Below are 25,368 nucleotides of genomic sequence, written 5' to 3' on the forward strand. Positions count from 1 at the left end.
ACCCAGCCAGATGGGCGGGGTATAAATAATAAAATTATATTATATTATTATTATATAAAATGCATGAGTGGTGAACTTGTTGCCTTTGGGTGGACTCCAAGTCCCATCATCCCCAGCAGCCATGGCCAACAGTCAAGGATAACAGGAGCTGTAGTCTAGCAACGTTTGAAGGGCCCTGGATTCAGCAGCCCTGCTTTATATATTTCATAACTCCTTCCACCCGGTCACTTAGTCTGCCTCTTCTCTGCGTCTGTTTTTAACAAGCCTCTTTCTCTGGTTTTGAAGCATCCCTTTCTACATGTTTCAATCAGGGAGCGTCCACAGAGAGGCCCAGCGATGAGTGATTGCATGCACATCTGCGGGTGCCACTGAGACCATAAGTCGACGAGGTGGTGTTGGCGGCAGATCCGGCTCGTATGACGCACTGACTCTCTCGCACATATCTCTGGCGTTTTAATTGGCTGCTAAATGAGCCCTGCGATGAGCTGGCGATGCTAGTAAATGACCCTCCGTGAAATGAAAGCAAAGCTCATGGGGATGGAGATGATGAAGTCAGAGAGGGCTGGAGTAGTGGAAGAAGAGATATCCACAAGGCGGGAAGAGGACCGGTTCCTGAAACCACCCTGAAAGCTTGTTGTTTAGTTGTTTAGTCGTGTCCGACTTTTTGTGACCCCATGGACCAGAGCACGCCAGACACTCCTGTCTTCCACTGCCTCCCGCAGTTTGGTCAAACCCATGCTGGTAGCTTCGAGAACACTGTCCAACCATCTCTCCTCTGTCGTCCCCTTCTTCTTGTGCTCTCCATCTTTCCCAACATCAGGGTCTTTTCCAGGGAGTCTTCTCTTCTCATGAGGTGGCCAAAGTGTTGGAGCCTCAGCTTCAGGATCTGTCCTTCCAGTCAGCACTCAGGGCAGATTTCCTTAAGAATGGACAGGTTTGATCTTCTTGCAGTCCATGGGACTCTCAAGAGTCTCCTCCAGCACCATAATTCAAAAGCATCCATTCTTCGGCAATCAGCCTTCTTGATGGTCCAGCTCTCACTTCCATACATCACTACTGGGAAAACCATAGCTTTAACTATACGGACCTTTGTTGGCAAGGTGATGTCTCTGCTTTTTAAGATGCTGACTTCAGATGCTGCTGAAAAACTGGACAAGTGCAAATCCCTCTCAGAAGAAATTGGCAACAAGGAAACCCAAGATTCTGTGCTTGGCCTAAATTCTCCTCAGGAGGCTCCAAATGCTTCTCCCCTTTGCTCCGAAGGCCCTATGTGGGCATCCGTATGACTGACACCATGGCCACATTCACAGTGTACATTTAAAGCACTATGGCGCCACTTTTAAGTTTCCCACAAATAATTCTGGGAGTTGTAATTTGTTAGGGGTGCTGATAGTTGTTAGGCGCTCACAGAGCTACAATTCTCAGAGTCAGCTGTGAAGTACAGACCTTCCCAAGTGCCCCTATTTTCCATGGACAGTTCCGGATTTACAGAAGCCATCCCAGTTTCTGATTTGATCCCGGAATGTCCCACTTTTTGTTAGGATGCCCCTATTTTCATCGGTGAAATGTTGGAGGGCATGGAGTTATTGTGACCCCTGAGGCAAGGAGAGAAGTATCTATGCAACCTTTAGAAGACATCTGAAGGGAGCCCTGAATAAGGAAGGGTTTTTTTTAATGTTTCATGTTTTATTGTGTTTTTCTTGCTGCAAGAAACCAAGTTACAGGGAACCAGGCAGAGGGCCTTCCGATAGTGGCACCCGCCCTGTGGAACGCCCTCCCACCAGATGTCAAAAAGAAAAACAACTTCCAGACTTTTAGAAGACATCTGAAGGCAGTCCTGTTTAGGGAAGCTTTTAATGTTGAATAGACTATTGTATTTCAATATTCTGTTGGAAGCCGCCCAGAGTAGCTGGGGAAACCCAGCCAGATGGGCGGGGTATAAATAATAAATAATAATAATAATAATAATAATAATTATTATTATTATTATTATTATTATTATTATTATTAATGCAGGAAGCTGCCCAGAGTGGCTGGGGCAGCCCATTCAGATGGGTGGTGTACAGTAATAAAATAATAGTAACAACAACAACAGCAAAAACAATAACGATGGAATAGGCGGGAAGGTAAACGGTGTTTCCATGTGCTGCTCTGGTTTGCCAGAAGCGACTTAGTCATGCTGTCTGTGGACAAACGCCGGCTCCCTCGGCCTATAGAGCGAGATGAGCACAAAACCCCAGAGTTGTCTGCGACTGGACCTAACAGTCAGGGGTACCTTTACCTTTACTATTTTCATCAGAGAAATGTTGGAGGGTCCATGTTAAGCCACTCTGGGAGTTGTGACTGCCCAGTGAGGGAAGGTGAGGACAGGTGACCTCACCTAGGTCGGAAGTCACCCCCCACCAAAGCAGGCTCAAAGCTTCTCAGAGCTTTTCAAAATCATTTTTCTCAGCAGCTAAAAGGCATTAGCTAAGCATCAGAAACATTCTGCTTGCTGTAACTAAAAAGATTGCAACAAAGGTAGGGAACACAGTCCATTGTTTCTCAGGCCTTTCTGATGCCTTCTGGCCTTGCTAAAGAACCACATTGCAACTTACTTTCTGTCCAGGAACCATGCCAGAACAAGAGATTGAAACATATCTGAACACTCTGAAACCCCTTTCCTGGCAAGGGTGCCAAGAGTCCCAATAGTCCCAAGACAGCTTTCTGTTCATGCTCAGAGGACTCCTGAGGGAGGAGAAAGGAGGAGGGAACTGGAAAGGGGTATATATGCTTGTGCACATGACTGTGAATTTCGTGCATGCTTTTGTGAACTATCACACTTGCTCCTTCTACCAGTTCATGGATGGTAGAAATAAAAGCCTTTTCTCCGAAACTATTCCTTGAGTGTCTGTTGACTCCCACTTCCCTTTCCCAGGCGCAATATTTTTCCCACCCGAGGGCAAAGCCTCATAAGGCTACACCAGCGTCTCCCAACCTACATCTTGTAATGGAGACATTTCTGGGTGGGTTGGCAGTTACAGCCCCCTGTTTTCACAGAAGTCCCACAAGCAGCTTACAGTTGTGGCATCAGGCCCAGAGCTGTAACAATCATGGGTGACTTGCCCTCTGCTTTCCATCGCAAGTGGGAATGCTGTGACTCTGTTAGGAACCAGGGCAGGCAACTGTCGTGCCCCATCTCGGCCGCTGCTTGTCTCATCACCGTCGCCATGACGCCCAAACACCAAGGCTGTTTCCTTCCACTCTGTGAGAACATGTTCTGTATGACTTCAATAGAAGGATGGATCCAGTTTCCCAGGCTTTAGCTCAGCATCCTCCGAACAATGTTTCAAACACTCAGGAGCTGTAATCCTTCTCTCTGCAGGATGCTGCAAACAGAACTGATTTGGCTGTCTTATTCCTCCCGATATTACCTACCTTTGCAAGTAAACAGTATCAGCATGTAATAGGGGTGGCACTTTTTAAAACAGCCCCAGGTTGTTTGCTATTGTATTATTTACTTGTTTGTTTGTTTATCACCCTCCCCTTCACCCTAGGGTCCCAGGTTGGGTTACAACATTAAAACACAATATTAAAAGGCAGTTTGAAACAACTTCCAATCACAAAAATAAAAAGAAGGTGGGTGCAAAAAAATATACACCCCAAGTGCCAAAAGCCAGGGTAAAGCTTTTGCCAGAAGCTGTGCACTGAAGGTGCCAGGCACACCTCTGTAGGGAGGGAGTTTCACAGCTTAGGGGCCACCATAGAGAAGGCCCCGTCCCCAAGTCTCTGAGGGTGGAGTAACTGCCAAGAGGGCCCATGTCAGTCTCAGTAGGCGGTCTTTCGAATATTTGGGGCATGAGTCATTTATGGCTTTAAACGCTAATGTGAGTCTGGAAGTGAACCAGCAATCAGTGCAGTTGTTTTAAAATGGGTTATATGAGATCTAAATGGAACCCCAGCCAGTATTCTACTCTACAGTATTGGCACATTTGCAAAGCTAAGCAGGGTCTGGTATGGTTTCAGATTGGATGGGGAACCGCGTGTAGAGATTTCTGCATTGCAGAGGGTTGGACTAGATGATTCTTTGGGTACCTTCCAACTCTCCAATTTCTGTGATCTTATAAGTTGCTTCTCCAGAAACCAACTGAGGCAAGTGAAAAAGAAAGAACTAAGAGCAACCGGGAGACAAAAGATAAAGGAGCCATTTGAGAAAATATGGAAAGCCTTAATTGATTATACAATTGTAAAAGGATAATGTTTGCTTCCTGCCCTTGATATAGTCTAGACTAAATTACCTTTCAACTTATCTTTTTATTTTGAAGCCCTGTAGGGAAGAATTTTATAAATAAAACCCCATAAAGAAAATACAAAGGAGAGAGAAAGTATTAAAATTATCACTATATATAGTACTGAGCTGCCTTAAGCCTGTTATGTCAATAATTCACCCCTTGCAAAGAAAAGGCATCTCTTAGAAAACAGGATGAAGCAACATTTTGAAAGAGCCAGAAATCCAATGCAATTGAATACCCATTTAAAATTAAACCCTGCCTGTGCCCACCTGCTATGTTTTTTTCCACCCTTCATTTCAAAAGCCTTCCTGAATAAAACATGTTTTCAACCAGGGATGGGCCATTTTCAGCTCTCTGGGCCTCGGGACACGCTGTGATTGTTTTTGCCCAGTGGAATGTGCCATTGGAGTCTGATAATGCCTCTTATTTCCTAGAGGGAGCAAGTTCCACAGTACAGGTGCCACAACTATGAAGGCTCTGCTTCATGTGCTTACAGATGTAACTTCAGTGAAGGAGGGCCCATTCTCCATCCTGAGGGAACAGGAAATGTGGAGCTCCAGAAAGATCTTGGTCTGCCAGTTACCTTAACTGTGCAAGGTGGCCTCTGTGGGAAAATAATCGGACCTGGTGAAAGGCAACTTCCTATGATCAGTGGACTGGGAGACCCCCTTATCCCTGCATCCACTGGATCTGGAAGCTGAAAGAGGACGAGGAATAGTTTTCAAGAAGAGGTCTGAATCAGACTGTCTCCCACCCAACGCAACTCAACCTCCCCTAATGCAGAAGGCGAAAGGAACAGTCTGAGGCCTTTCAGTACCAACACTGACCCTAATGACTCCAAGCCAGGGTGACCCCCCCTTTCCATTTCCTGAAACTCCACTTCAGAAGTGAGACTCTGGTGGACATGAAGTCCCTGCTTGCTGTTAAAGCCACTGTTGAGCTTTGGGCTGTTACCAGAACAACGCCTGTCTTCAACAGGAGCTGTCCAAAGTCCTGTAAGCCCTGTACCAACCTCCTGAAACATCCAGCTGCCTCTTGTTTCCTGTGTCGCACAGCCTGGCTGAAATAGGGCAGCATTAAAGCAGAAGGGACCCACGCGGGTGGCGCTGTGGGTTAAACCACAGAGTCTAGGACTTGCCGATCAGAAGGTTGGCGGTTCGAACCCCCCGTGACGGGATGAGCTCCCGTTGGTGGTTCCCTGCTCCTGCCAACCTAGCATTTTGAAAGCACGTCAAAGTGCAAGTAGATAAATAGGTACCACTCCAGCGGGAAGGTAAACAGCGTTTCCGTGTACTGCTCTGGTTTACCAGAAGCGGCTTAGTCATGCTGGCCACATGACCTGGAAGCTGTACGCCGGCTCCCTCGGCCACTACAGCGAGATGAGCGCCGCAACCCCAGAGTCGGCCATGACTGGACCTAATCGTCAGGGGTCCCTTTACCTTTAAAGCAGAAGGGGGAACCTGGTGGAGAACTGAGTCGTTACCCCCTTCCCACTGGCCCACCTTAGCCCTCCCAGGAAGAGAAGAGTGAATCCATTTAATAATAATAATAATAATAAATTTTATTTATATCCCGCCCTCCCCAGCCGAAGCCGGGCTCAGGGCGGCTAACAACACTAAAACAGTACAACATTATAAAACATTATAAAAATTAATTAAAATCAAAATTGATGGCAACCATAAACTAAAGTTTTGTAAAGATTGCCAAAGGAGGGAGTCAGGCTGCGCCCTGACCAAAGGCCTGGTGGAACAGCTCTGTCTTGCAGGCCCTGCAGAAAGATGTCAAGTCCTGCAGGGCCCTAGTCTCTTGTGACAGAGCGTTCCACCAGGTTGGAGCCGCAGCCGAAAAAGCCCTGGCTCTAGTTGAGGCCAGCCTAACCTCTCTGTGGCCTGGGACCTTCAAGGTGTTTTTATTTGAAGACCGTAAGTTCCTCTGTGGGGCATACCAGGAGAGGCGGTCCCGTAGGTACGAGGGCCCTAGGCCGTATAGGGCTTTGAAGGTTAAAACCAACACCTTAAACCTGATCCTGTACTCCACCGGGAGCCAGTGCAGCTGGTATAGCACCGGATGAATGTGATCTCTAAGCGAAGACCCCGTAAGGAGTCTCGCTGCGGCATTCTGCACCCGCTGGAGTTTCTGGGTCAGTCTCAAGGGCAGCCCCACGTAGAGCGAGTTACAATAATCCAGTCTGGAGGTGACCGTCGCGTGGATCACAGTGGCTAGGTCAGGGCGAGAGAGGTAAGGAGCCAACTGCTTAGCTTGGCGGAGATGAAAAAATGCCGCCTTTGTTATAGCTGCAATCTGCGCCTCCATGGAGAGGGAGGTATCGAAGTTTACACCCAAACTCTTAACGAACGGTGCTGGCACTAATTGCACCCCCGCAAGAGATGGGAGTTGCCCCCTCAGTCCCATGTCGTCCCGTCCCAGCCAGAGGACCTCTGTCTTCGAAGGATTTAACTTCAACCGGCTCCCACGTAACCATCCAGCCACAGCCTCCAAGCATCTGATCAGTGTGTCTGGGGCCAAGACCGGGTGGCCGTCCATCAACAGATAGAGTTGGGTGTCATCAGCATACTGATGGCAGCCCAGCCCAAAACTCCGGACAAACTGGGCGAGGGGGCGCATAAAGATGTTAAAAAGCATCGGGGAGAGTATTCCACCCTGGGGCACACCACACACCAAGGAGTGGCGGGATGACAATTCCCCCCCAAGCGCCACCCTCTGTCCCCGACCAGAGAGAAATGAGCACAGCCATTGAAGGACTGTGCCCTGGATCTCCACGTCGGCAAGGCGGTGGTCCAGGAGTTCGTGATTGACCATGTCGAAGGCTGCTGACAGGTCTAGAAGAATCAGCAGCCCCGACCCGCCTCGATCCAGCTGCCTGCGGAGATCATCTGTTAGGGCGACCAGAGCCGTCTCGGTCCCATGACCAGCGCGGAAGCCGGACTGGAATGGATCCAGAGCTGATGTTTCATCCAGAAACCTACCAAGCTGTTCAGCAACCGCTCTCTCAATCACCTTACCCAGGAATGGAAGATTCGAAACCGGGCGGTAATTGGATAGATCTAAGGGATCTAATGATGTTTTCTTTAAGAGCGGGCGCACCACTGCCTCCTTCAGTTCCCCTGGGAATGTCCCAGTGCCAAGGGACAGATTGATGATATCCCCCAGGGGGGCCCGCACCTCGTCTGGACACGCTCTAATCAGCCAGGACGGGCACGGGTCAAGAGGACAGGTGGTGGGCTTTCCAGCTCGGAGGAGTCTGTCCACATCGGCTGGGGATATCCAGTCAAAGTGGTCCAATACTGAACCCGAGGACAGTCGAGGGGCCTCCAGTTCCTTTATTGTATCCAAATTGGCAGGGAGGTCATGGCGGAGCAACAAGACCTTCTCCGCAAAAAAGCTCGCAAATGCCTCACAGCTATGTGTCAAATTGTTATTTAAATTTGGCTGTCCTTCGAGAGACGTTAAAGACCGAATTATACTAAATAATTGCGCCGGGCGAGAGCTAGCGGATGCAATGGAGGCCGAGAAGTAGGACTTCTTAGCGGCCTTCACTGCCATCTCGTAGGTTTTCATAAAAACCCTATAGGATGTTCTTGAGGCTCCGTCACGGGCACCCCGCCATACTCACTCTAGCCGTCTGAGGTCCCGCTTCATTTTCCGGAGCTCCTCGGTAAACCAGGGAGCCCGGTTGTGCTCATTTCCCTGTTTGCAGCGAATACTTTCCCTTGAAGAAGAAAAAACTGTGTTTACTGAGGAGGCCTGGAAAAGAGATTGCAAAAAAGGGGAGAGAAACATGATCAAGGACTAATCGCTCGTATTTATGATGGTTCTCTCTGAAAATTGTTGCTTCTAGAATAGCCGGAAAAGTCAATCCAGCTTTTCTTCCACTCGGCCCCTTGACGCCACAATGATCGTTTTCTTCCTGCGCGCCAGCTAAACAAGGTCAGCCACTGGTTTGGGCCCCTGAAGCTCTCATTGCTCTTATCTCACTGCCTGCCCGGAGCATCACTCAGTGGCTCAGAGATGGGATGTAATGACTTTTGCTCAATGCAAGGGGCAGGTCAGGTTGATTACTGACTGGTCATGTCAGTTGTTGACTGCTGCAAGGAAGCCAGAAACTTCTCGATCTGCCGCATGAGTTGAGTCTGTGTGTCCGCGAAATGCCACCTCCTTTTCTCGAGGTCCCCTTTGCAGCCCCAAGAAAGCAGGTGGCGGCATTTTGGTTTATTTCAGAGGGAGGGGTGGAATTTAGAGGGTGGTGGATTCAAAGCTCGCTGGGAATCTTTGTGGCTCCTTGGAGTTGCTAGTCGCTGTTTTGCTGCCATCAGACTGCTGTTCCGGAACAATGCCATACCAAAATCCTGCTGGGGCATTCTCAGACTAGAGTCAGGGGAGATGTAGATGAGTTTAGCTTACTCTGCCCTCAAGATTCATTTCTTGACCACCACCCCCAAAATCTGGATGTATTTTTACCCCCTTTTTTGCATATGAGCCTGTCCCCAACGTGGGTGGCACTGTGGGTTAAACCACAGAGCCTAGGACTTGCTGATCAGAAGGTCGGCGGTTCAAATCCCCGCAATGACGGGGTGAGCTCCCGTTGCTTGGTCCCTGCTCCTGTCAACCTAGCAGTTCAAAAGCACACCAGTGCAAGTAGATCAATAGGTACTGCTCCGGTGGGAAGGTAAACGGCGTTTCCATGCGCTGCTCTGGTTCGCCAGAAGCGGCTTAGTCCTGCTGGCCACATGGCCACATGTACGCTGGCTCACTCGGCCAATAAAGCGAGATGAGCGCCGCAACCCCAGAGTCGGTCACAACTGGACCTAATGGACCCTTTACCTTTACCTATGGCCTCAGCCAAAGATTTGGTTCAATGCTAGCAGTGCTTTTCTTCTTGGTCCACATAGAATAGGCATCCCCAAAAATGGCCCTCCAGATGTTTTGGGACTACAGTTCCCATCATCCCTGACCACTGGTCCTGTTAGCTAGGGATGATGGGAATTGTAGTCCCAAAACATCTGGAGGGCTGAGTTTGGGGGTGCCTGACATAGAACATAGGTAGCTACCAGACCATTGACCCACCTAGCTGAGAATGGTCTGCACCAGTAGCAATCTAGGGAGGTTTCTCTCCCAACCCTCCCTGGAGATGTCAGGGAATGAACCTGGGACCTTCTGCATGCAAAGCAGTTGTTCTGCCATTGAGCTACAGCCCTTGCAGTTGTCAGATGGCAGCTGCTCCCAGAAAGCTCCAAACCTTGAGGTCCACCTGACCTGGTTTAACAGACCAACGGAAACTAGATATTGTATAGGGTTGATTGGCGGCTGCCTGTTGTGACACTAACCCCTGGAGCCCTTTTGCAACTCTTTTTATGTTGACTTTGTTGTTGTTTTAAAAGCGGCAAATGGAAGTTCAAATAAATATACATGATCCACCAGAGTTTAATCCCAATTGTTTAGTACACACGAACTCAGTTTGCATTGCTTGAGTTACCCAAGTATGGTAGCTGTCGAAACATGATCAAATAGTTCTTTATTCTAGTTAGGGCAATGGTTTACTGTGTCCATCCTTCTACGATGGTGCCTGCCGTCACAGATATACGCACCATCTGTTTTTAAAAAATGTTTCCCTTACATTTAACCTACTTCTGGGATGCAGCTGCCTTGCGTCGTGGTCTCGTATGATACGAGTTTCTGCTCTTCGGTATATCAAATCAGAACTCATGTGGGCCAATTGTTTACCTGGCAGTTTCCACATCTGTGACTTAACCTTATCATCAGACTGCAGCATCTAAATCTCCTTCCTTTTCCCACATTGTTAGTGCGTCTCGCTCGCCTGCCATCCTCCTCACAGCAGCAAAATTGCCAATCACCAAGCGCTACCTAGATACTGTTTTTTGGTCATTCTTATTCATTTGTCCTCTCCGCTGTGACCCATTTCTGAAGTTGCTAACTCGGCTTTATCTGAGGAGAGGAACTTGATCAGGGCTTTCATCAGAACAAAACAATCCTCTAAGTGGGCTTAGACACAAGCTCTGTCCTCTGCAGGCTCGGATTGATCAAAGGAAGACACACGTCACGTCGAGACGAATCCGTCGCCGGCCAATGAGGAAACGCTTTCTCCAAAACCCTGGCAGAGAAGCATCCTAGGATGCTAACTTAACATCAAGTCAGGCTACGTGCCCATTGAGCCAGGGATTGTTAGCTCTTTTTGGAACTGGATTTCTGGAGTTAGTGCTGTGGGTGATGCCTCCCCTAGTCACTTCTCTGCCCCCCCTGCCCCCCCAGCATCAGGCACACTGTACACAGAGAGACAGAAAAAGGTCAGATTCACACTGCACATTTAAAGCTCTGCAATCCCAATTCTTCTTCGAAATAATTTTTATTTGATTTTACAAGTGCAAAGTAATACAAAATAGATATCCCTATTTAGAGATTTCTCTGAATCTCAAGATTTCCCACCATCCCCTACACGGGTCCTATTGTCCACCTTTTCAACTGCATAGTATTTCATAATCCATATTATAAATCTCCCTGCCTCATCCATGTTATTTGCTACATTACAAGTGTTATTAAAAAATCCTGCTAATGTTTTCATCTGCTTACTGTTGTCTCTTAAATAAATCCCCCCCCCCCTTCTTTATTAAAGTTTTCGTCTTCTTGGTTCCTGAGCTTCCCGGTCAGTTTTGCAATTTCAGCGTATTCCAGGCATAGGCAAACTTGGCCCTCCAGATGTTTTGGGACTACAACTCCCATCATCCCTGACCACTGGTTCTGTTAGCTGGGGATGATGGGAGTTGTAGTCCCAAAACATCTGGAGGGCTGAGTTTGCCTACGCCTGGCGTATTCCAACAGCCTGACTTGCCATTCCTCTCGGATTACTGCAATACCACTTTAAACTAGTTAAGAAAGGTAAAAGGTGTGGGACGCAGAAGGTTAGAAGGCTCAGGAGCCAGGAAGTGGTGGTGGGAGAATGATGAGTGGTCAGAGGGAAAAGACTGGGAAGAGGAGGTGTCAGAAGCTGAAGAGGCAACAGGGCTAAGTGAGCGGGAGGAGTCTGTGGCAGAGAGCAGTCCAGAATCAGAGGCAGAAACTGAAGCAGGAGAGGAGGAAGGCCAAGAGGCAGAGATAAGTCAGGCTGCTGAAGAGTCCTGGGTGTCTCCCTGTACTACTGCAACAAGCTTCCCTCTCCAACTTGTCTCCCAGAACCAGAAGAGGCATGAAACAGGCGGAGGAGAGGCAATGTGCAGACATAGTCTCTGATTGGTAAAACCCCTGGAGAGGAGGGGACTTAGACGACTACGGGGAGGCGGCTATGGGGAGGCCTCAGCCCAGTATACCTGAAGGAGCGTCTCCACCTCCACTGTTCAGCCCATACACTGAGGTCCAGCTCCGAGGGCCTTCTGGCGGATCCCTCACTGCGAGAAGCAAAGTTACAGGGAACCAGGCAGAGGGCCTTCTCGGTAGTGGCACCCAGCCTGTGGAACACCCTCCCATCAGCTGTCAAGGAAATAAGCAATTATCTGACTTTTAGAAGACATCTGAAGGCAGCCCTGTTTAGGGAAGTTTTTAATGTCTGATGTTTTACTGTATTTTTAATATTTTGTTGGAAGCCGCCCAGAATAGCTGGGGAAACCCAGCCAGATGGGCAGGGTATAAATATATTATTATTATTATTATTATTATTATTATTTATTATTATTATTATTATTATTATTATTATTTCAGCCTCAGCAACTGATCTGTGAGGCAATACCTACTGGGGATGCACTGCTATGCTTATTAGGCCTGACACTCAACACAGTCTGAGGGGGCCATGTTTTTGCTAATAAAGAGTTAACTCCAACTTTCACAGTGCGATTTACTGCCAGCTCACTCCTGACGGAGAACTACAAATGAACCGCACCCTAAGTCCCCGTCCCCATCCCCATGTGTCCTAGGGTGGGTTACAACATGATAAAGGTTACAAAGTTAAAATAACTGCAAAGCATTCGGAATCAGAAGAATAGGGTGGATCGTGAAACACACTTTAATTATCACATGTCATTTTAATGATTTTTGGTACTATTTTTATGCTGTTGCATTGTACATATAGTTACACACCTCCTTATTATATTCTAAGAGTTGGTGGTATTTACGTAAATACTTTTATAAATAAATATGGGGGCACATCCAGCTGAGTCTTCCTTTCGGATCTAGACAGCAAATGCACGTCGGCACTTTTGAGTCTCCCTTTTACCTCCTCCTTTCTAACCTCCTTGGCCTACATTTCTGAGCTGGGGGGTCGGGGAGTCGTTCCTCATCTGATTCTGCTGACTCCTTTCCGTGGGCTTATATAACCACCTTAAGCCTAATTCTCAGGAGTTAGCCTCATCATTCCATCTCCCGAAAGCAAAATCACATTGTTTAACTTAGCAAGAGAGAGGGGACCCAATTAGGTCAAGAGGCAGTTTTCGCCAAGGAGAGATTGGCCGGTTTTTTGCCAACGGCTTTATTAGGTGGGGAGAGTTTGCCACCCGATGGCAAATTTGAAACTTTGGGCCTCCTCCTTTGGAGGGCCAGCGCAACAGCTTCCCGGCCCCCTGACTCAACTGTGTCTTACATAAGGCCGTTCTAGAATATTGGCCGTAAGAAACCACTTACCCGTTTCTCACCTCTTTGTCTCCTTCCGCCTTTTCAAACTCAGGCATGCGAGCCCAGCTGGTCTCATCCTGACGGCAGTGGTGGCGCTGTGCTACACAATTGCTTTGCGGTACGAAGGGTGAGTCTCTTTGGTCCTTGCTGAACGGAATAACCAGAAGCAATTTCGTTTCAGAGAATTGTGTAGAGGGAAGAGACTCTCTCTCCTCGCCCTCCCCCAGTTAACTTACTCGTGTGTGTGTGTGTGTGTGTGTGTGTGTGTGTGTGTGTACGTAGCTCTCCCCCTTCCCCTTTCACCCCCACAACGACCCAGTGAGGTAGCCTAGGCTGAGAAGCAGTGACTGGCCCAAGTCGTGGCCAAACTGGAATTTGAACCTAGTCTGAAGCTCTTAAACTAGTGTTTCTCAAGCTTGGGCCTCCTCCAGCTGTTGTTGGACTACAATTCCCATCATCCCTGATCACTAGGGATGATTGAGGTCGCAGTCCCACAACAGCTGGAGGAGGCCCAAGCTTGAGAAACACTGCTCTAACCACTACCCTACACTGACTCTGCTCCCAACTGACCATGGAGTCTCTAGGCCGCAGCGGTTCTCAGCCTGTGGGTGCCCAGATGTTGTTGGACTACAACTCCCATCTTCCCTGACCACTGGTCATGCTGGCTAGGAATGATGGGAATTGTAGTCCAACAACATCTGGGGACCCACAGGTTGAGAAACACTGGGCTAGGGCCTAAGGCAGGATTCTTTCCGCCCACCTACTAACTGAAGACCTGGGATCCAGTGGCTCTCCGCGTGCTGTTGGACTGCATCTCCCATCAGCCCCGGGGAGGGACACGGGTGGCGCTGTGGGTTAAACCACAGAGTCTAGGGCTTGCCGATCAGAAGGTCAGTGGTTCGAATCCCTGCGACAGGGTGAGCTTCCGTTCCTCGGTCCCTGCTCCTGCCAACCTAGCAATTCGAAAGCACAAAAGTGCAAGTAGATAAATAGGTACCACTCCAGCGGGAAGGTAAACAGCGTTTCTGTGCGCTGCTCTGCTTCACCAGAAGCGGCTTAGTCATGCTGGCCACATGACCCAGAAGCTGTATGCCGGCTCCTTCGGCCAATAAAGCAAGATGAGTGCCGCAAGCCCAGAGTCTGTCATGACTGGACCTAATGGTCAGGGGTCCCTTTACCTTTACAAGAGGGGAGAGTGCTGTCGTGCTCAAGTCCTGCATGTGAATTTCCCCCAGGCTTCCGGTTGGCCACTGTGAGATCAGGATGCTGAAATGGACAGGCCATTGGCCTGATCCAGCAGGCTTTTCTTACAGCTTTTGCTCTGAACCAGCAAAGAACTTTTGGCCAATGCCCGACCCGATTAGACGGCTGGCCTCCCAAACTGGCAAGAAACATTTTGTACTCCTCCAGTTGCCATGCATGATTTTTCTCTCGCTTGAACCCACACACTTGTTGAAAAAGCGTCTCCTGCTGCATTAATTATATGCTGGCAGCTCCCGATATTTCCAGTTCGTTCATTCAAATGTGATCTGCGAAAGGAAGGGGGAGGTCTAACTCTGCTTCCTCTCGGGCTGACGGAGAAACCCCTAGGTGGTGACTAGAATTGGAGTTTAATTACCTGCTAGCAAAATTCCTTTTATTTAGGCATGAGGAGGAGACAACATCCCATAACCCTGGCCTGAGGGAAGAGGAGATGTGTAGCACCCATGGTACCCTCTCCCACAACGTTCTTGTCAACCACATTCAATTTACCATGAAACTGTGGACTGTGGAACTCACTGCCACAGGAGCCAGCGATGGCCACCAATTCAGATGGCTTTGACAGAGGGCTGGACAATTTCACGAAAGCTACCAGTTGCTTGGGACACGGGTGGCGCTGTGGGTTAAACCACAGAACCTAGGACTTGCCGATCAGAAGGTTGGTGGTTCGAATCCCTGCGACGGGGTGAGCTCCTGTTGCTCGGTCCCTGCTCCTGCCAACCTAGCAGTTCGAAAGCACAAAGTGCAAGTAGATAAATAGGTACCACTCCGGCGGGAAGGTAAATGGCATTTCCGTGCGCTGCTCTGGTTTGCCAGAAGCGGCTTAGTCATTCTGGCCACATGACCCGGAAGCTGTACGCCGGCTCCCTCAACCAGTAAAGCGAGATGAGCTCCGCAACCCCAGAGTCGGTCACGACTGGACCTAATGGTCAAGGGTCCCTTTACCTTACCAGTTGCTTACTGGCCATGACGGCTGTGCCATGCCGCCACAGTTGGAGGCAGTTAATGCTTCTGAATACCAGTCGCTGGAAGCTGCAGGAGGGGATAACTCCCTTGTTTTCGAATTCTGCTTTCTGGTTTCCCCTGATGGACATCCAGTTGGCCAATATGAGAACAGGATGCCGGGCTACGTAGGCCATCGGCTTGATCCAGCAGGAACTCCTCCTATGTTCTTATTTAAGTTTAGAAACAGAAAGCTGTCTTGTACTATGTCAGTCCATTGTGCCATATAACTCAGTGTTGTCTGCACGGACTGGCAGCAGCTCTCCAGAGACTCAGGTCTTGCTGTGCCCTACCTGGAGATCCCTGGGCCTGAACCTGAGACCTTATTTGTGCAAAGGATGTGCTTTTCTATTGAACCGCATCCCTTTCACAGGAAGTTATAGGAGCCACTAACATCAAATCCGCTCCTATACACTCAGCTCCAGCCTGGCTTCCATCTGTTGGTCATGCTAAGCTGTGACACACAGAACTGACTTACTTAACAATAGTCAGAGACCAGGTTTGTTGGGGAAAGGGGCAAAGGTCGGGGGCCGAGGGCATGCTACGGACTTGCCCGTTCTGCCACCCCAGCCATTTAACGGCATATTCAGCCTGCATGTATAGGCAAGGATTTGTGGTTCTGTTTTGGCAGTAGGGGCTTGTACACATGGCTTCCCCTGGGAACTGCAGTTTACCTCTTACGAAGCTACAACTCCCAGCACCCTCCCCCCTGGTTTTCACCTGCAATCTTAACAGAAAAAGGAGGGGGGAATACAAACTAAATACAATTAATAACAATAGATCCCAGCACCCCAAACTACAGTCCCCATGATTCTTTGGGGGAAGCCATGTGCGCTTTAAATGTGTGGGTTTGGCGCAGGAAGAGATGGGGGCAACAGGGGTTGTCTCATGTTAATCAGCTCCTTCTTCTTCTTGTCTCCCTGTCAAACTTGTATGCCGCTCCTGATTCCCTCTGCCAGACCTTTCACAGAAGAAATCTATCGCCAGAAAGCAGCTAAGAGGAAATAGGCCACAGAAGCCTGAGAAGAATGTCTCGGTTTGGAAGCTGGAAGCTAGCCTGCCGCTGCCGCCACTAGCTAATGGGTGCAGGATAATTTGACGGGGTCTGAAAAGTACAGCCTGACTTCTAATCATGCATTGACAAGTGGTTGTGGAAGGAACGCCCCCCCAATCCTTCACAAAGCCTCTCACCAGCCCCAGGCGGGGCAGGGGGCCTACGAAGACCCCCGCCCCACCCCTGCCTTTCAGCAGCTTCCATTAAGTGTGCCAAGTCTGAATGCCTTGATTATATACTGGAGAGCGTCGAGAAAAGTGGAACAGGCAGGAGGCCTGGTTATTTTATGTACTGTAACCACACATCCCCCAAAAGATGATTAATGTACATTCCCCTTGGGGGGAGGAGAGAAAAGCCATAATTGGTGGAGGAAGACTGGAAGAAATTCAAGGACTATCTACAAAAATATTGTAAATTGTATGATTGTTAAGAAAGATGTAAGATTAGCAAAAACATGGCTTCAACAAACTAGTTATAAAGAATACAAATTTAAATTTAATTGGAAGATGGAAAGATAAATTTGGGATAAGTAATATTTTATGATTAAGCTTTAATAAGAGTATGTTAAACCCCAAAATTAAATTAAATATTGGAAAATTATATTATATGAATTAAATCAAGTTAATAATTTGCTGGTAAAATTTATGTTTAGAAAGCAGGAACAAGAGATGTGAGGAAGTCCAAAGTTGAGAATGAAATGTGGATAATGGGAAAATATTATGTTATTATGTATGTTTTTTATTGGTTATATAAAATTTAATAAATATTATAAAAAAAGAAAAGAAAAGCCATAATTGCACAGGCCCGTTGAACGCACACGAGAGCTTTGCCCCTGCTGGCGTAGAGGAGATGGCGTTAACCTTTTGGAAAGGGAAGCGGGGTTTGGAGCTCGTTCCCTGCGCAGGAACGCCCAGCGCCGCAATTTATCACGCCGTCTTCTCATGTCCACGCAAACGTTTCGAGGTCATTTTTCTGCTACCCATCTTCTCGCGGAGCTTTTCAGCCAGAGCATCACACTCGGAAGCTCGGCAGGTGCTTTTTCGTGGGGTGCCCCAGAGCTCAAATGGTTATATGGTGTGCCTTTTGCTGGGCTGAACCATTCCACACTGCAGCTGGAGAACTTGACAGGTTTTGAGCGAGGAGAGCCAAGCCCCTTTCCCCATAGAAAACAAACATGTCAGGGGAAAGACTCAGCTAAGCATTCTGCCTGATAAGCTAGAATTCTGTGCAGGGAGGCTCTTGCTGTTGTTGTTGTTTTTAAATGTGACAGATTTTAAAGAAGCATTTCTCCCTTCCTGCAGTCTGAAATGGTACTTCCTGCCCAAGCTGCATCACACATCATGAGACGCTGCTGCACGAGTATTTCAGTTCTCTACCTGGCTGTTTGGGTTGTGCACATTTGCACATGACTTAATTAGGATGTGCTGCACACTCAACTTCGCACCCTGTGAGGTCTTTTGATTCTTGCAGCAGACTTCTTGGCCTCTCTTTCTGCCCTCGATGTCATTGGCTGACCTGCTCTGACATCACGCAGTTAGAATTTAGGCTCCGAAATACGCGAGCGGCTTTTCCGAGATTAAACCTCAGAAGTATTATCTTTGGGCTCTTACGAGTCTCGCTCCAGCCCTACCCAGATCAAATCCCTCTGGGGATGTCAAAGGGGCAGTGGGAGCCACAATATTGTCAGCATTCAGGGCCGGTCAGAGGTATGTGCCTATCTCTCGAGGCACCGGCTGAATTCCTTTGACCTCCCTCCGGTGACTCCCGAAGGAAAAACACACGAGGTCCGTTCCGGCGATTTTCCTCAGGCTGTGAGAAAAACACACCAAACTGCTTCTCCTCCTCCCTGCTCTCCAGCATATCCCCAGGGAGGGGAATCAGACTCAGACAGAAATGTATCTACATGTTTTATTCCTGTCTTCAGCAGTCATATAGAGAAAACATGTCTGCTCTCATCAACAAACAGAGAGAAACTCCAAACTCCACCCATGTACATCCTGTACAGGTCATATGACACACACAGAGCTCACATCCTGTGCTCAATAAGGAGAATGGACTGCCCCTTTGTTTTCATGGCAACAGTCACATACTTCCTGTTTGGCTTTCCAGCCACAAGCAGCAGACTTGGCTGCTATAGCCTTTGCTTGCTGCTGCATTGCTGCTTTAGAATAACATACTCCCCCTAAAGTATCAATGCGTGCAGCGAGCAAAGCGTCATCCAGAGAAGAAAACAAACAGTTGTTATATGTATAACACTCCCCTGTTGTTTCAGTTCCATCCTTGGAACTACCCGCCACTGGTTTTACCAATGTACCTCTCTGGTTGTGTGACTTCCAAGGAATGAGTGCTTCTGCATTACCTTGGTTAGCAACTCTCTGTTGTGCCTTTGTCTCTGACTCAGACACAGCTTCAATTTGACCTTGGTCGTTTACAACAGCAACACATGCAATAGCTTGGTTGGCAAACTCTTTTGAATACCTCTTGGGTGGTACACCCTTCGTTGCTCTCTCAGACCTACGTAAGAGGTGCTGCTCTTCTCTGCTTTCTGGTTCAGCCTCTGAACTCTCTGAAGAACCAGTACTAAGCTTAATCAGTGGTTCATCCTCCTCTTCTGAGGGTCTAGTCATTACATGAGATTTCCTCTCAATGACTGTGACAACTGAGCTGTCTGAGCTATCGCTGTCATCATCAGTACTACTGAACTCAATGAGATCAAACTCATCATCATCATCATCAGAATCATCATCATCACCTGTGGGAAATGTGTGAACAATCACTCGCTCCTGTTCAGGAGCACTCTCTAGAAATTTTGTGAGAATCACCTTACCAGATTCAGACAAAATTACTCTGTAGAGACCCTTTTCATAACCCACAAAAATGCCTCTGGCATTCTTTACTCCACCCGGAGCTTCTGTCCTCACATGAGACCCAAAAACCTTGAAATGGGCAACAGAAGGTTTTCTGTGGAACAGTTTCTCAAAAGGAGAACTTCCCAACTCTTTTGAAAACTTTCTCAACCACGTATAACAAAACGACATTAGTGACTCAGCCCAGTACTCATGTGGCAGATGCGAACTAAGCAATTGCGCATGCATTCCCTTTTGCAATTCTTTGTTCACCCTAACACAGACACATCTGTTCCAAGCTTCTTCGGAAGCTGCAATTTTGTGTCTTATCCCTTTCTTCTTCAGGAACCTCTGGAAATCCTGTAAGAGAAAAATTTGCTTCTCATCTGTGCAAAGACAATCTATGTCAGCATCATGCATATTTTTAACCTTGTCACAAAACTCTTTAAACCTTTCTAAGGCTTCTTTCGGTCTCTCCAAAAGATAAATCCAGACAAAACCTGTAAAAGAATCAACACATATTAGGTAATACTTTGCATTGCCTCTAGATGGTGCTAAAGGACCAATCACATCAGCATACACCCACTGAAATGCCCTGTCAACCCTCGAGGTGACCTGCTTGGCGTTCTTCTTGGCTACACCTGCAAAAGAAATCATGTTAGAATCACAAGAATTACATTCCATGTAATCACTTTGATCAAAAGTCAACAAATACAGTCCATCTTTCTCTTCGGCAGAAAGATACAGCTCTCCATCTTTGTAGATCTCGCAGTGTTGATCATCATAGGACAGTTTTAGTCCCTTCTTGGCAATCTGCGAAACGCTGAGCAGATTGTACTTCAACTCTGGAACCAAATAAACATCGTTTATAGTCAGGTTCAGACTTTTAAGATACACAGTCCCAATTCCAGTGGCTTCCAGCTCTCGACCGTTGGCTTGTTGTACAACGAAGCTTTGCTTCTTAAACGACGAAAACAAGTCCCTGCGATGGGTCATGTGAACCGTCGCTCCCGTGTCTAAAATGAAAGAATTCCCCACTTGTGGTGTGGCTTTTAGGGACATCAAAGCCTTTGCAGGCTTCGCCTGTGACTTGGCATGACTTCTGCCTGACGCATCAGACTTCGTGGAGCTTCCCTTGGCTCCTTTGTTCTGACGTGGCTTCCTGCAGTTCCGCTGAAGATGCCCAGTCCGTCCACAATTGTGGCATCGGACAACGTTCAAAGCTACGGCGTCTCCTCCAGTAGCTACAGCAGTGGGGGTGTTAGAACTCCGTTCTTGTCTCCCCCTGTCCTTGACTTCCAGGGCGGCAAGTCTGTCATGTTCGTTCAGGACCACGGCAAAGACCCTGTCCGCCGTTAGATCTTGCGCTGGGAGAGACCCCAGCTGACTGGCAATCGTTTTGTAAGTCCGATTCAGGCTGTTTATCACCATGAAGCAAAACACTTCCTCCTGCAGACGGAAATTGCGTTCCACCATCTGCTGACGCAGAAATTTCATTTCCGTCAGGTGCGCTTGAACATCTCCATCAGGCGCAAGCCTCAGGTTAGTCAGCTTTTCAAAATACAACAACGCTGAAGAACCTGCATCTCTCTGATGTGTCCTTCTCAGCGTGTCCCAAATATCTTTCGCGTGCTCTAAATCTTGTATATGAACAAGCTGAGAGTCTGACACGCACAGAATTATAGCGGTTCTGGCCTTCACATCCTGTGACTCCCAAGGACGCGTTGGTGCTGCAGGGATGGGGTTCTCAATCACCCCAAACAGTCTCTGATTCTGCAGCAAGGCCTTCATCTTAATAGACCAAGATGCATAATTGTCACTGGTCAAGAGGGGTGGAGAAGGCAGGCCTTCCTTCTTGGCATCCATTTTGAGTCCTTGCATTGACTCTCAAACACAAGCCTCTAAAATCCAATAGCTGGCTTGTTTACACTCTGTGCACCTGGCAGCTCTAACACTGGCCGCTTGGAAAGTCCCTTTCCAACAGTTCCTTTGTAAGGCCTAGTCAAAACACGACTTCCAGCCCTTATCTTGAAACTGGCCTGCGTTGCTAAGCAACCACATTCCTTTCCTTGGACAGGAAAAACCACAGGAATGTTTGGAATGCAGACTCTTCTCTCTCGGAGCTGTTTTTCCCAAACGTTGCTCCCATGAAGCAGAGAATTAATCCATCTGCATTCACACTTCTAAGCCCGAAAATCTCATACCTGGGCTCCGTAGCTTGGCTTTCAGCTTCCTCTGGTCAGCTTCTGGCTGCAGAGAATCAGCTTCCATCTCAGGCATCCATGGAGAGGGATGAATACAGTCTCCTTGATGCAGACTCCCATGGATCGTAGCAACCGTCAACTGCTACCAAAGTCAGAATTCAGGGCCGGTCAGAGGTATGTGCCTATCTCTCGAGGCACCGGCTGAATTCCTTTGACCTCCCTCCGGTGACTCCCGAAGGAAAAACACACGAGGTCCGTTCCGGCGATTTTCCTCAGGCTGTGAGAAAAACACACCAAACTGCTTCTCCTCCTCCCTGCTCTCCAGCATATCCCCAGGGAGGGGAATCAGACTCAGACAGAAATGTATCTACATGTTTTATTCCTGTCTTCAGCAGTCATATAGAGAAAACATGTCTGCTCTCATCAACAAACAGAGAGAAACTCCAAACTCCACCCATGTACATCCTGTACAGGTCATATGACACACACAGAGCTCACATCCTGTGCTCAATAAGGAGAATGGACTGCCCCTTTGTTTTCATGGCAACAGTCACATACTTCCTGTTTGGCTTTCCAGCCACAAGCAGCAGACTTGGCTGCTATAGCCTTTGCTTGCTGCTGCATTGCTGCTTTAGAATAACAAGTAACATGACATAAGTGTCACAAATCTTCTCTGAGCACTTGCCCAGAATACAAAGCCGATTGCCCCTTTGGTTTGGGAAAAGTTGAAATGTATTTGATGACATTTACTGCAGCTGAGGTCACATCGATGACGGCATGCTTAAACTGGTTTCCCTAGCAGGGCTTTCCTCCAGAGGTGTGTCCGTCCTCTGCCTGTCATACCCCATATTTTCAGGCCAGGCTGAAAAGATGATAGAGACTGGAAGCCTTTTGGAGATCAAGGGATGGAAAAGCTATCGGGTGCCCTTATCAATATGAGGAATCTGGTGCCTTTTTTTTTGCTGTGTGTACAGTTGGTGCTATAAATTCCTTTCCCTTTCTTTTCTCTCCTTACTGGTGTTCATTTATGGCTCTACCACTTTCCACCAGCCTGCCATGGAAATATGTGATCCCACTGCTCTCCCATTGTTTCCAAGATCTCCCAGACAATCCCAGTATCGGCTTCTGGGGCTTATCCAAATTCCTTCCACTGCTGCCCTAACCTTCTGTGCCCCATGCATTTTACCTTTCTGAACTAGCTCCAGTCACCCAAACTATACTCACTAAATACCAAAAGGAGACAGGAGCTCAGGAGGCTGCCTTATACAGAGTCAGGCCAGTGGGCCATTTTGCTCAATACTGTTTGCACTGACTGGCAGCAGCTGTCCAGGGTTGCAGGAAAGAGTCTGTTCCAACACTACCTGCAGTTGCCAGGATTCGAACCTGGAACCTTCTGTCAGATGCTGTATGCAACGGCACAACAGCCCTCTCTCTCGCTGCGCCATGCCTCTGTTTCCCTTTCCCTCGGGTAAAATCCCCAATGGAGAATGGGTTTTCCTTTTGGGAAAACAGGTTGCAAACAAACTTTATTATAACGGGTGTAAACAAGGAGTTTTGGTTCTTCTTCCACAGACATATAACAAACAGTGCTGTTGCTTTTTATTAAAATGTATACCTGTCTTAAGTTATAGTTTGTATGCTGTTCAGGCTTAAGGTTACTTCCTTTTACACATCTTCCCTAGATCAGACTTCTGATCAGGAATTGTTGCTAGTTAACTGTTTGCTGGCAAGGGGAAAAAATCACTCAGCAACTCAACCTGCTCAGTAAACAAACTTTTCCGTCACACTGTACCAGTGAGCTCTGGCCCTTCTTGGTGCTATATTAAGCAAGCTACAGCATGGAAGCCCATGTCAAATTTGGGCTTTATATCTTGGTAGCATTACCCTGTTTCCCCCCGCTTTGTCCACAGCAGTTGGGCCTCAAGGTAAAGGTAAAGGTAAAGGTACCCCTGCCCGTACGGGCCAGTCTTGACAGACTCTGGGGTTGTGCGCCCATCTAACTTAAGAGGCCAGGGGCCAGCGCTGTCCGGAGACACTTCCGGGTCACGTGGCCAGCGTGACATCGCTGCTCTGGCGAGCCAGAGCCGCACACGGAAACGCCGTTTACCTTCCCGCTGGTAAGCGGTCCCTATTTATCTACTTGCACCCGGAGGTGCTTTCGAACTGCTAGGTTGGCAGGCGCTGGGACCGAGCAGCGGGAGCGCACCCCGCCGCAGGGATTCGAACCGCCAACCTTTCGATCGGCAAGCCCTAGGCACTGAGGCTTTAACCCACAGCGCCACCTGCATCCCCGGGCCTCAAGGTACTGAGTGCTAAATGCCCCTGTTTGAAAAAATAAAATACAGAAGTCCAGGGTTATTTGTGTGTGTTCCTTGTTCTGCCAGACGCATCGTATGCTATGTTCCCTATTGCTTTTCAATCAGCCTTGTTCACGACTTCTTTGAAAGGACAGTATATTTAGATATCCCCCCCCCCACCAGCCTCTCAACTTGCTTCATGTTGGCGAGGGGGCAGTAGTCCCCCTAACAACTGAGAACGCAAAGATGCATTGCATTATTCAGACAACATATGTCAGGTTTCACCGGTTTGGCTTATAGTTAATGGGTCTAAATTAGCTCTCGCTTGTCGAAGGGCAAATTGCGGGGGGGGGGGGGGGGGGTTCAGAAGAAAGCAGCTGCCTCCATGCACTCCAGTTGTCCTTATTTGCTAGGTCCCGCACCTCGCTGGTAAAATCACTGTCATGGTACAGTTCTGCATTTTTGTGTGAGCTGTTGGCGTTTGTAGCCCTCAGAGTTCAGCCCCTAGTCTGATATCTTTAGAAATATCTGAGTGAATAATGGTTCTAGTCCTCAACAATATATCTGTCTGTCTCCTGCTCTGACACCCTTAATGGTATGAGGCAGAGCCCCAAAGCCCGCCCTCTCAACACCAAGGTTACTGCAGTTTAGATGGCCCTAGGGTGGCATGTCAAAATTGCACAGATGCTGCGATTGAGCCAATTGGGTGCTCACAGCAGGGGGTTCCTACACCCATCCAACCTCGTTGCTGCTCAGCACCCACCCCAACTCTGTCCCACCAGCTTGGCCTGCAGATTTCACTTTGCAGGGCCCTTCCCCCCCCCAACTTTGCTTGACACTAATGTCAACAGCTACTCCTTTATACTCTCCCCTTGCATAATCCATAAATCTGCTAAGCCAGTGATGAAAGGAGGTGTTAAACAACAACAGATTCCAGGTCTGTCCTGTTCTCTGCAGTCAGAGGCTCGGATTTTGCTGGCTGTCTCTTCTTACAAAACGAGAAGTTTAGAATATTGGTTGTGCTTGCAGCGAGTCTTGTTCTGCTTTTTTATATTCAAAAACAACAACACAACACCTCTGTTCCCAAGCTGCCGCCTTTGGCTTCTTGGCAGTGTTTGTTGCCGAAGATTAAACACCGTTTGCTCCCCATTTCTAAAGAAACGTTAATGTCGTCATGGATCGCTCGGGAAATTTCTAAGAATCGGGGCAGATCTGTCTGGCAACGTCTCTGCACCCACCACAAGGGTTGCAGTCCAGTTGAATCCAGGGAGAGGCACGGCGTCTGTCAATCAGCTCGTCACATTGACAGCAGGCCTTCTCCAAGGTGGCTGCAACACTGAGCAGTTGCTCTCAGTGCAAGACATTTTGCCACCCAAGGCAGAGATGGCATCTTTTCCCAATTCCACTTACAGAGCCCAACCACACTGGCAAATTAATCTTCCTTTGACGTTGATGATGAGGTAGCAATCTCCATCACACCTGAGACAGCAGGACAGGCTGCAAGAGGCCATGTGGGAACAGACAGCAATGTATGGTAGGTGCTCAGAAGGAGTATAGGAAGTGCTGCCCCTGGATATCCACCACCAGAGGCAGTTGCCTTGCGCTGCCTAATGGTAGGGCCGGCCTTGCTCAGGAATCCACATGCAATACATGCCATCTTGGAGGCACAGCGACAGGAGGAGGGTCAGCAATTGCTAAGTGGTGAATCTGGCAATTTCCGGTTCTAACCAGTCTTAAATTCAGTATTCCACATTTTCTGAATCAAATTGGGTTGGAACAAAATAAAAAAATTCCTTCCAA

At 48.2% G+C, this 25,368-nt stretch overlaps 1 protein-coding gene and 2 long non-coding RNA genes across 3 annotated transcripts in view; 2 read left to right on the top strand and 1 right to left on the bottom strand.

The window, feature by feature from the left end:
- LOC307203364 overlaps positions 1–12,985 on the bottom strand; it is a 38,334-nt gene extending 25,349 nt beyond the window's left edge. Inside the window, exon 1 of the long non-coding RNA XR_013833193.1 lies at positions 12,915–12,985. This is a non-coding gene — a long non-coding RNA (uncharacterized lncRNA). The remainder of the gene's footprint in view (positions 1–12,914) is intronic.
- PEMT (phosphatidylethanolamine N-methyltransferase) overlaps positions 1–16,589 on the top strand; it is a 107,342-nt gene extending 90,753 nt beyond the window's left edge. Inside the window, exons 6-7 of the mRNA XM_079954017.1 lie at positions 12,958–13,032; positions 16,127–16,589. Of these exons, the coding sequence (XP_079810143.1) occupies positions 12,958–13,032; positions 16,127–16,175 (124 nt within the window). The 3' untranslated portion in view covers positions 16,176–16,589. The remainder of the gene's footprint in view (positions 1–12,957; positions 13,033–16,126) is intronic.
- Positions 16,590–23,063: 6,474 nt separating this feature from the next.
- Positions 23,064–23,625, top strand: LOC307203336. The gene is made up of 2 exons (XR_013833156.1): positions 23,064–23,196; positions 23,574–23,625. It is a non-coding gene; the product is annotated as an uncharacterized lncRNA (long non-coding RNA).
- The last annotated feature ends 1,743 nt before the right edge of the window (positions 23,626–25,368 follow it).

This window comes from Podarcis cretensis, assembly GCF_951804945.1.
Source record: "Podarcis cretensis genome assembly, chromosome: 14".
In the NCBI taxonomy this organism is placed as follows: domain Eukaryota; kingdom Metazoa; phylum Chordata; class Lepidosauria; order Squamata; family Lacertidae; genus Podarcis; species Podarcis cretensis.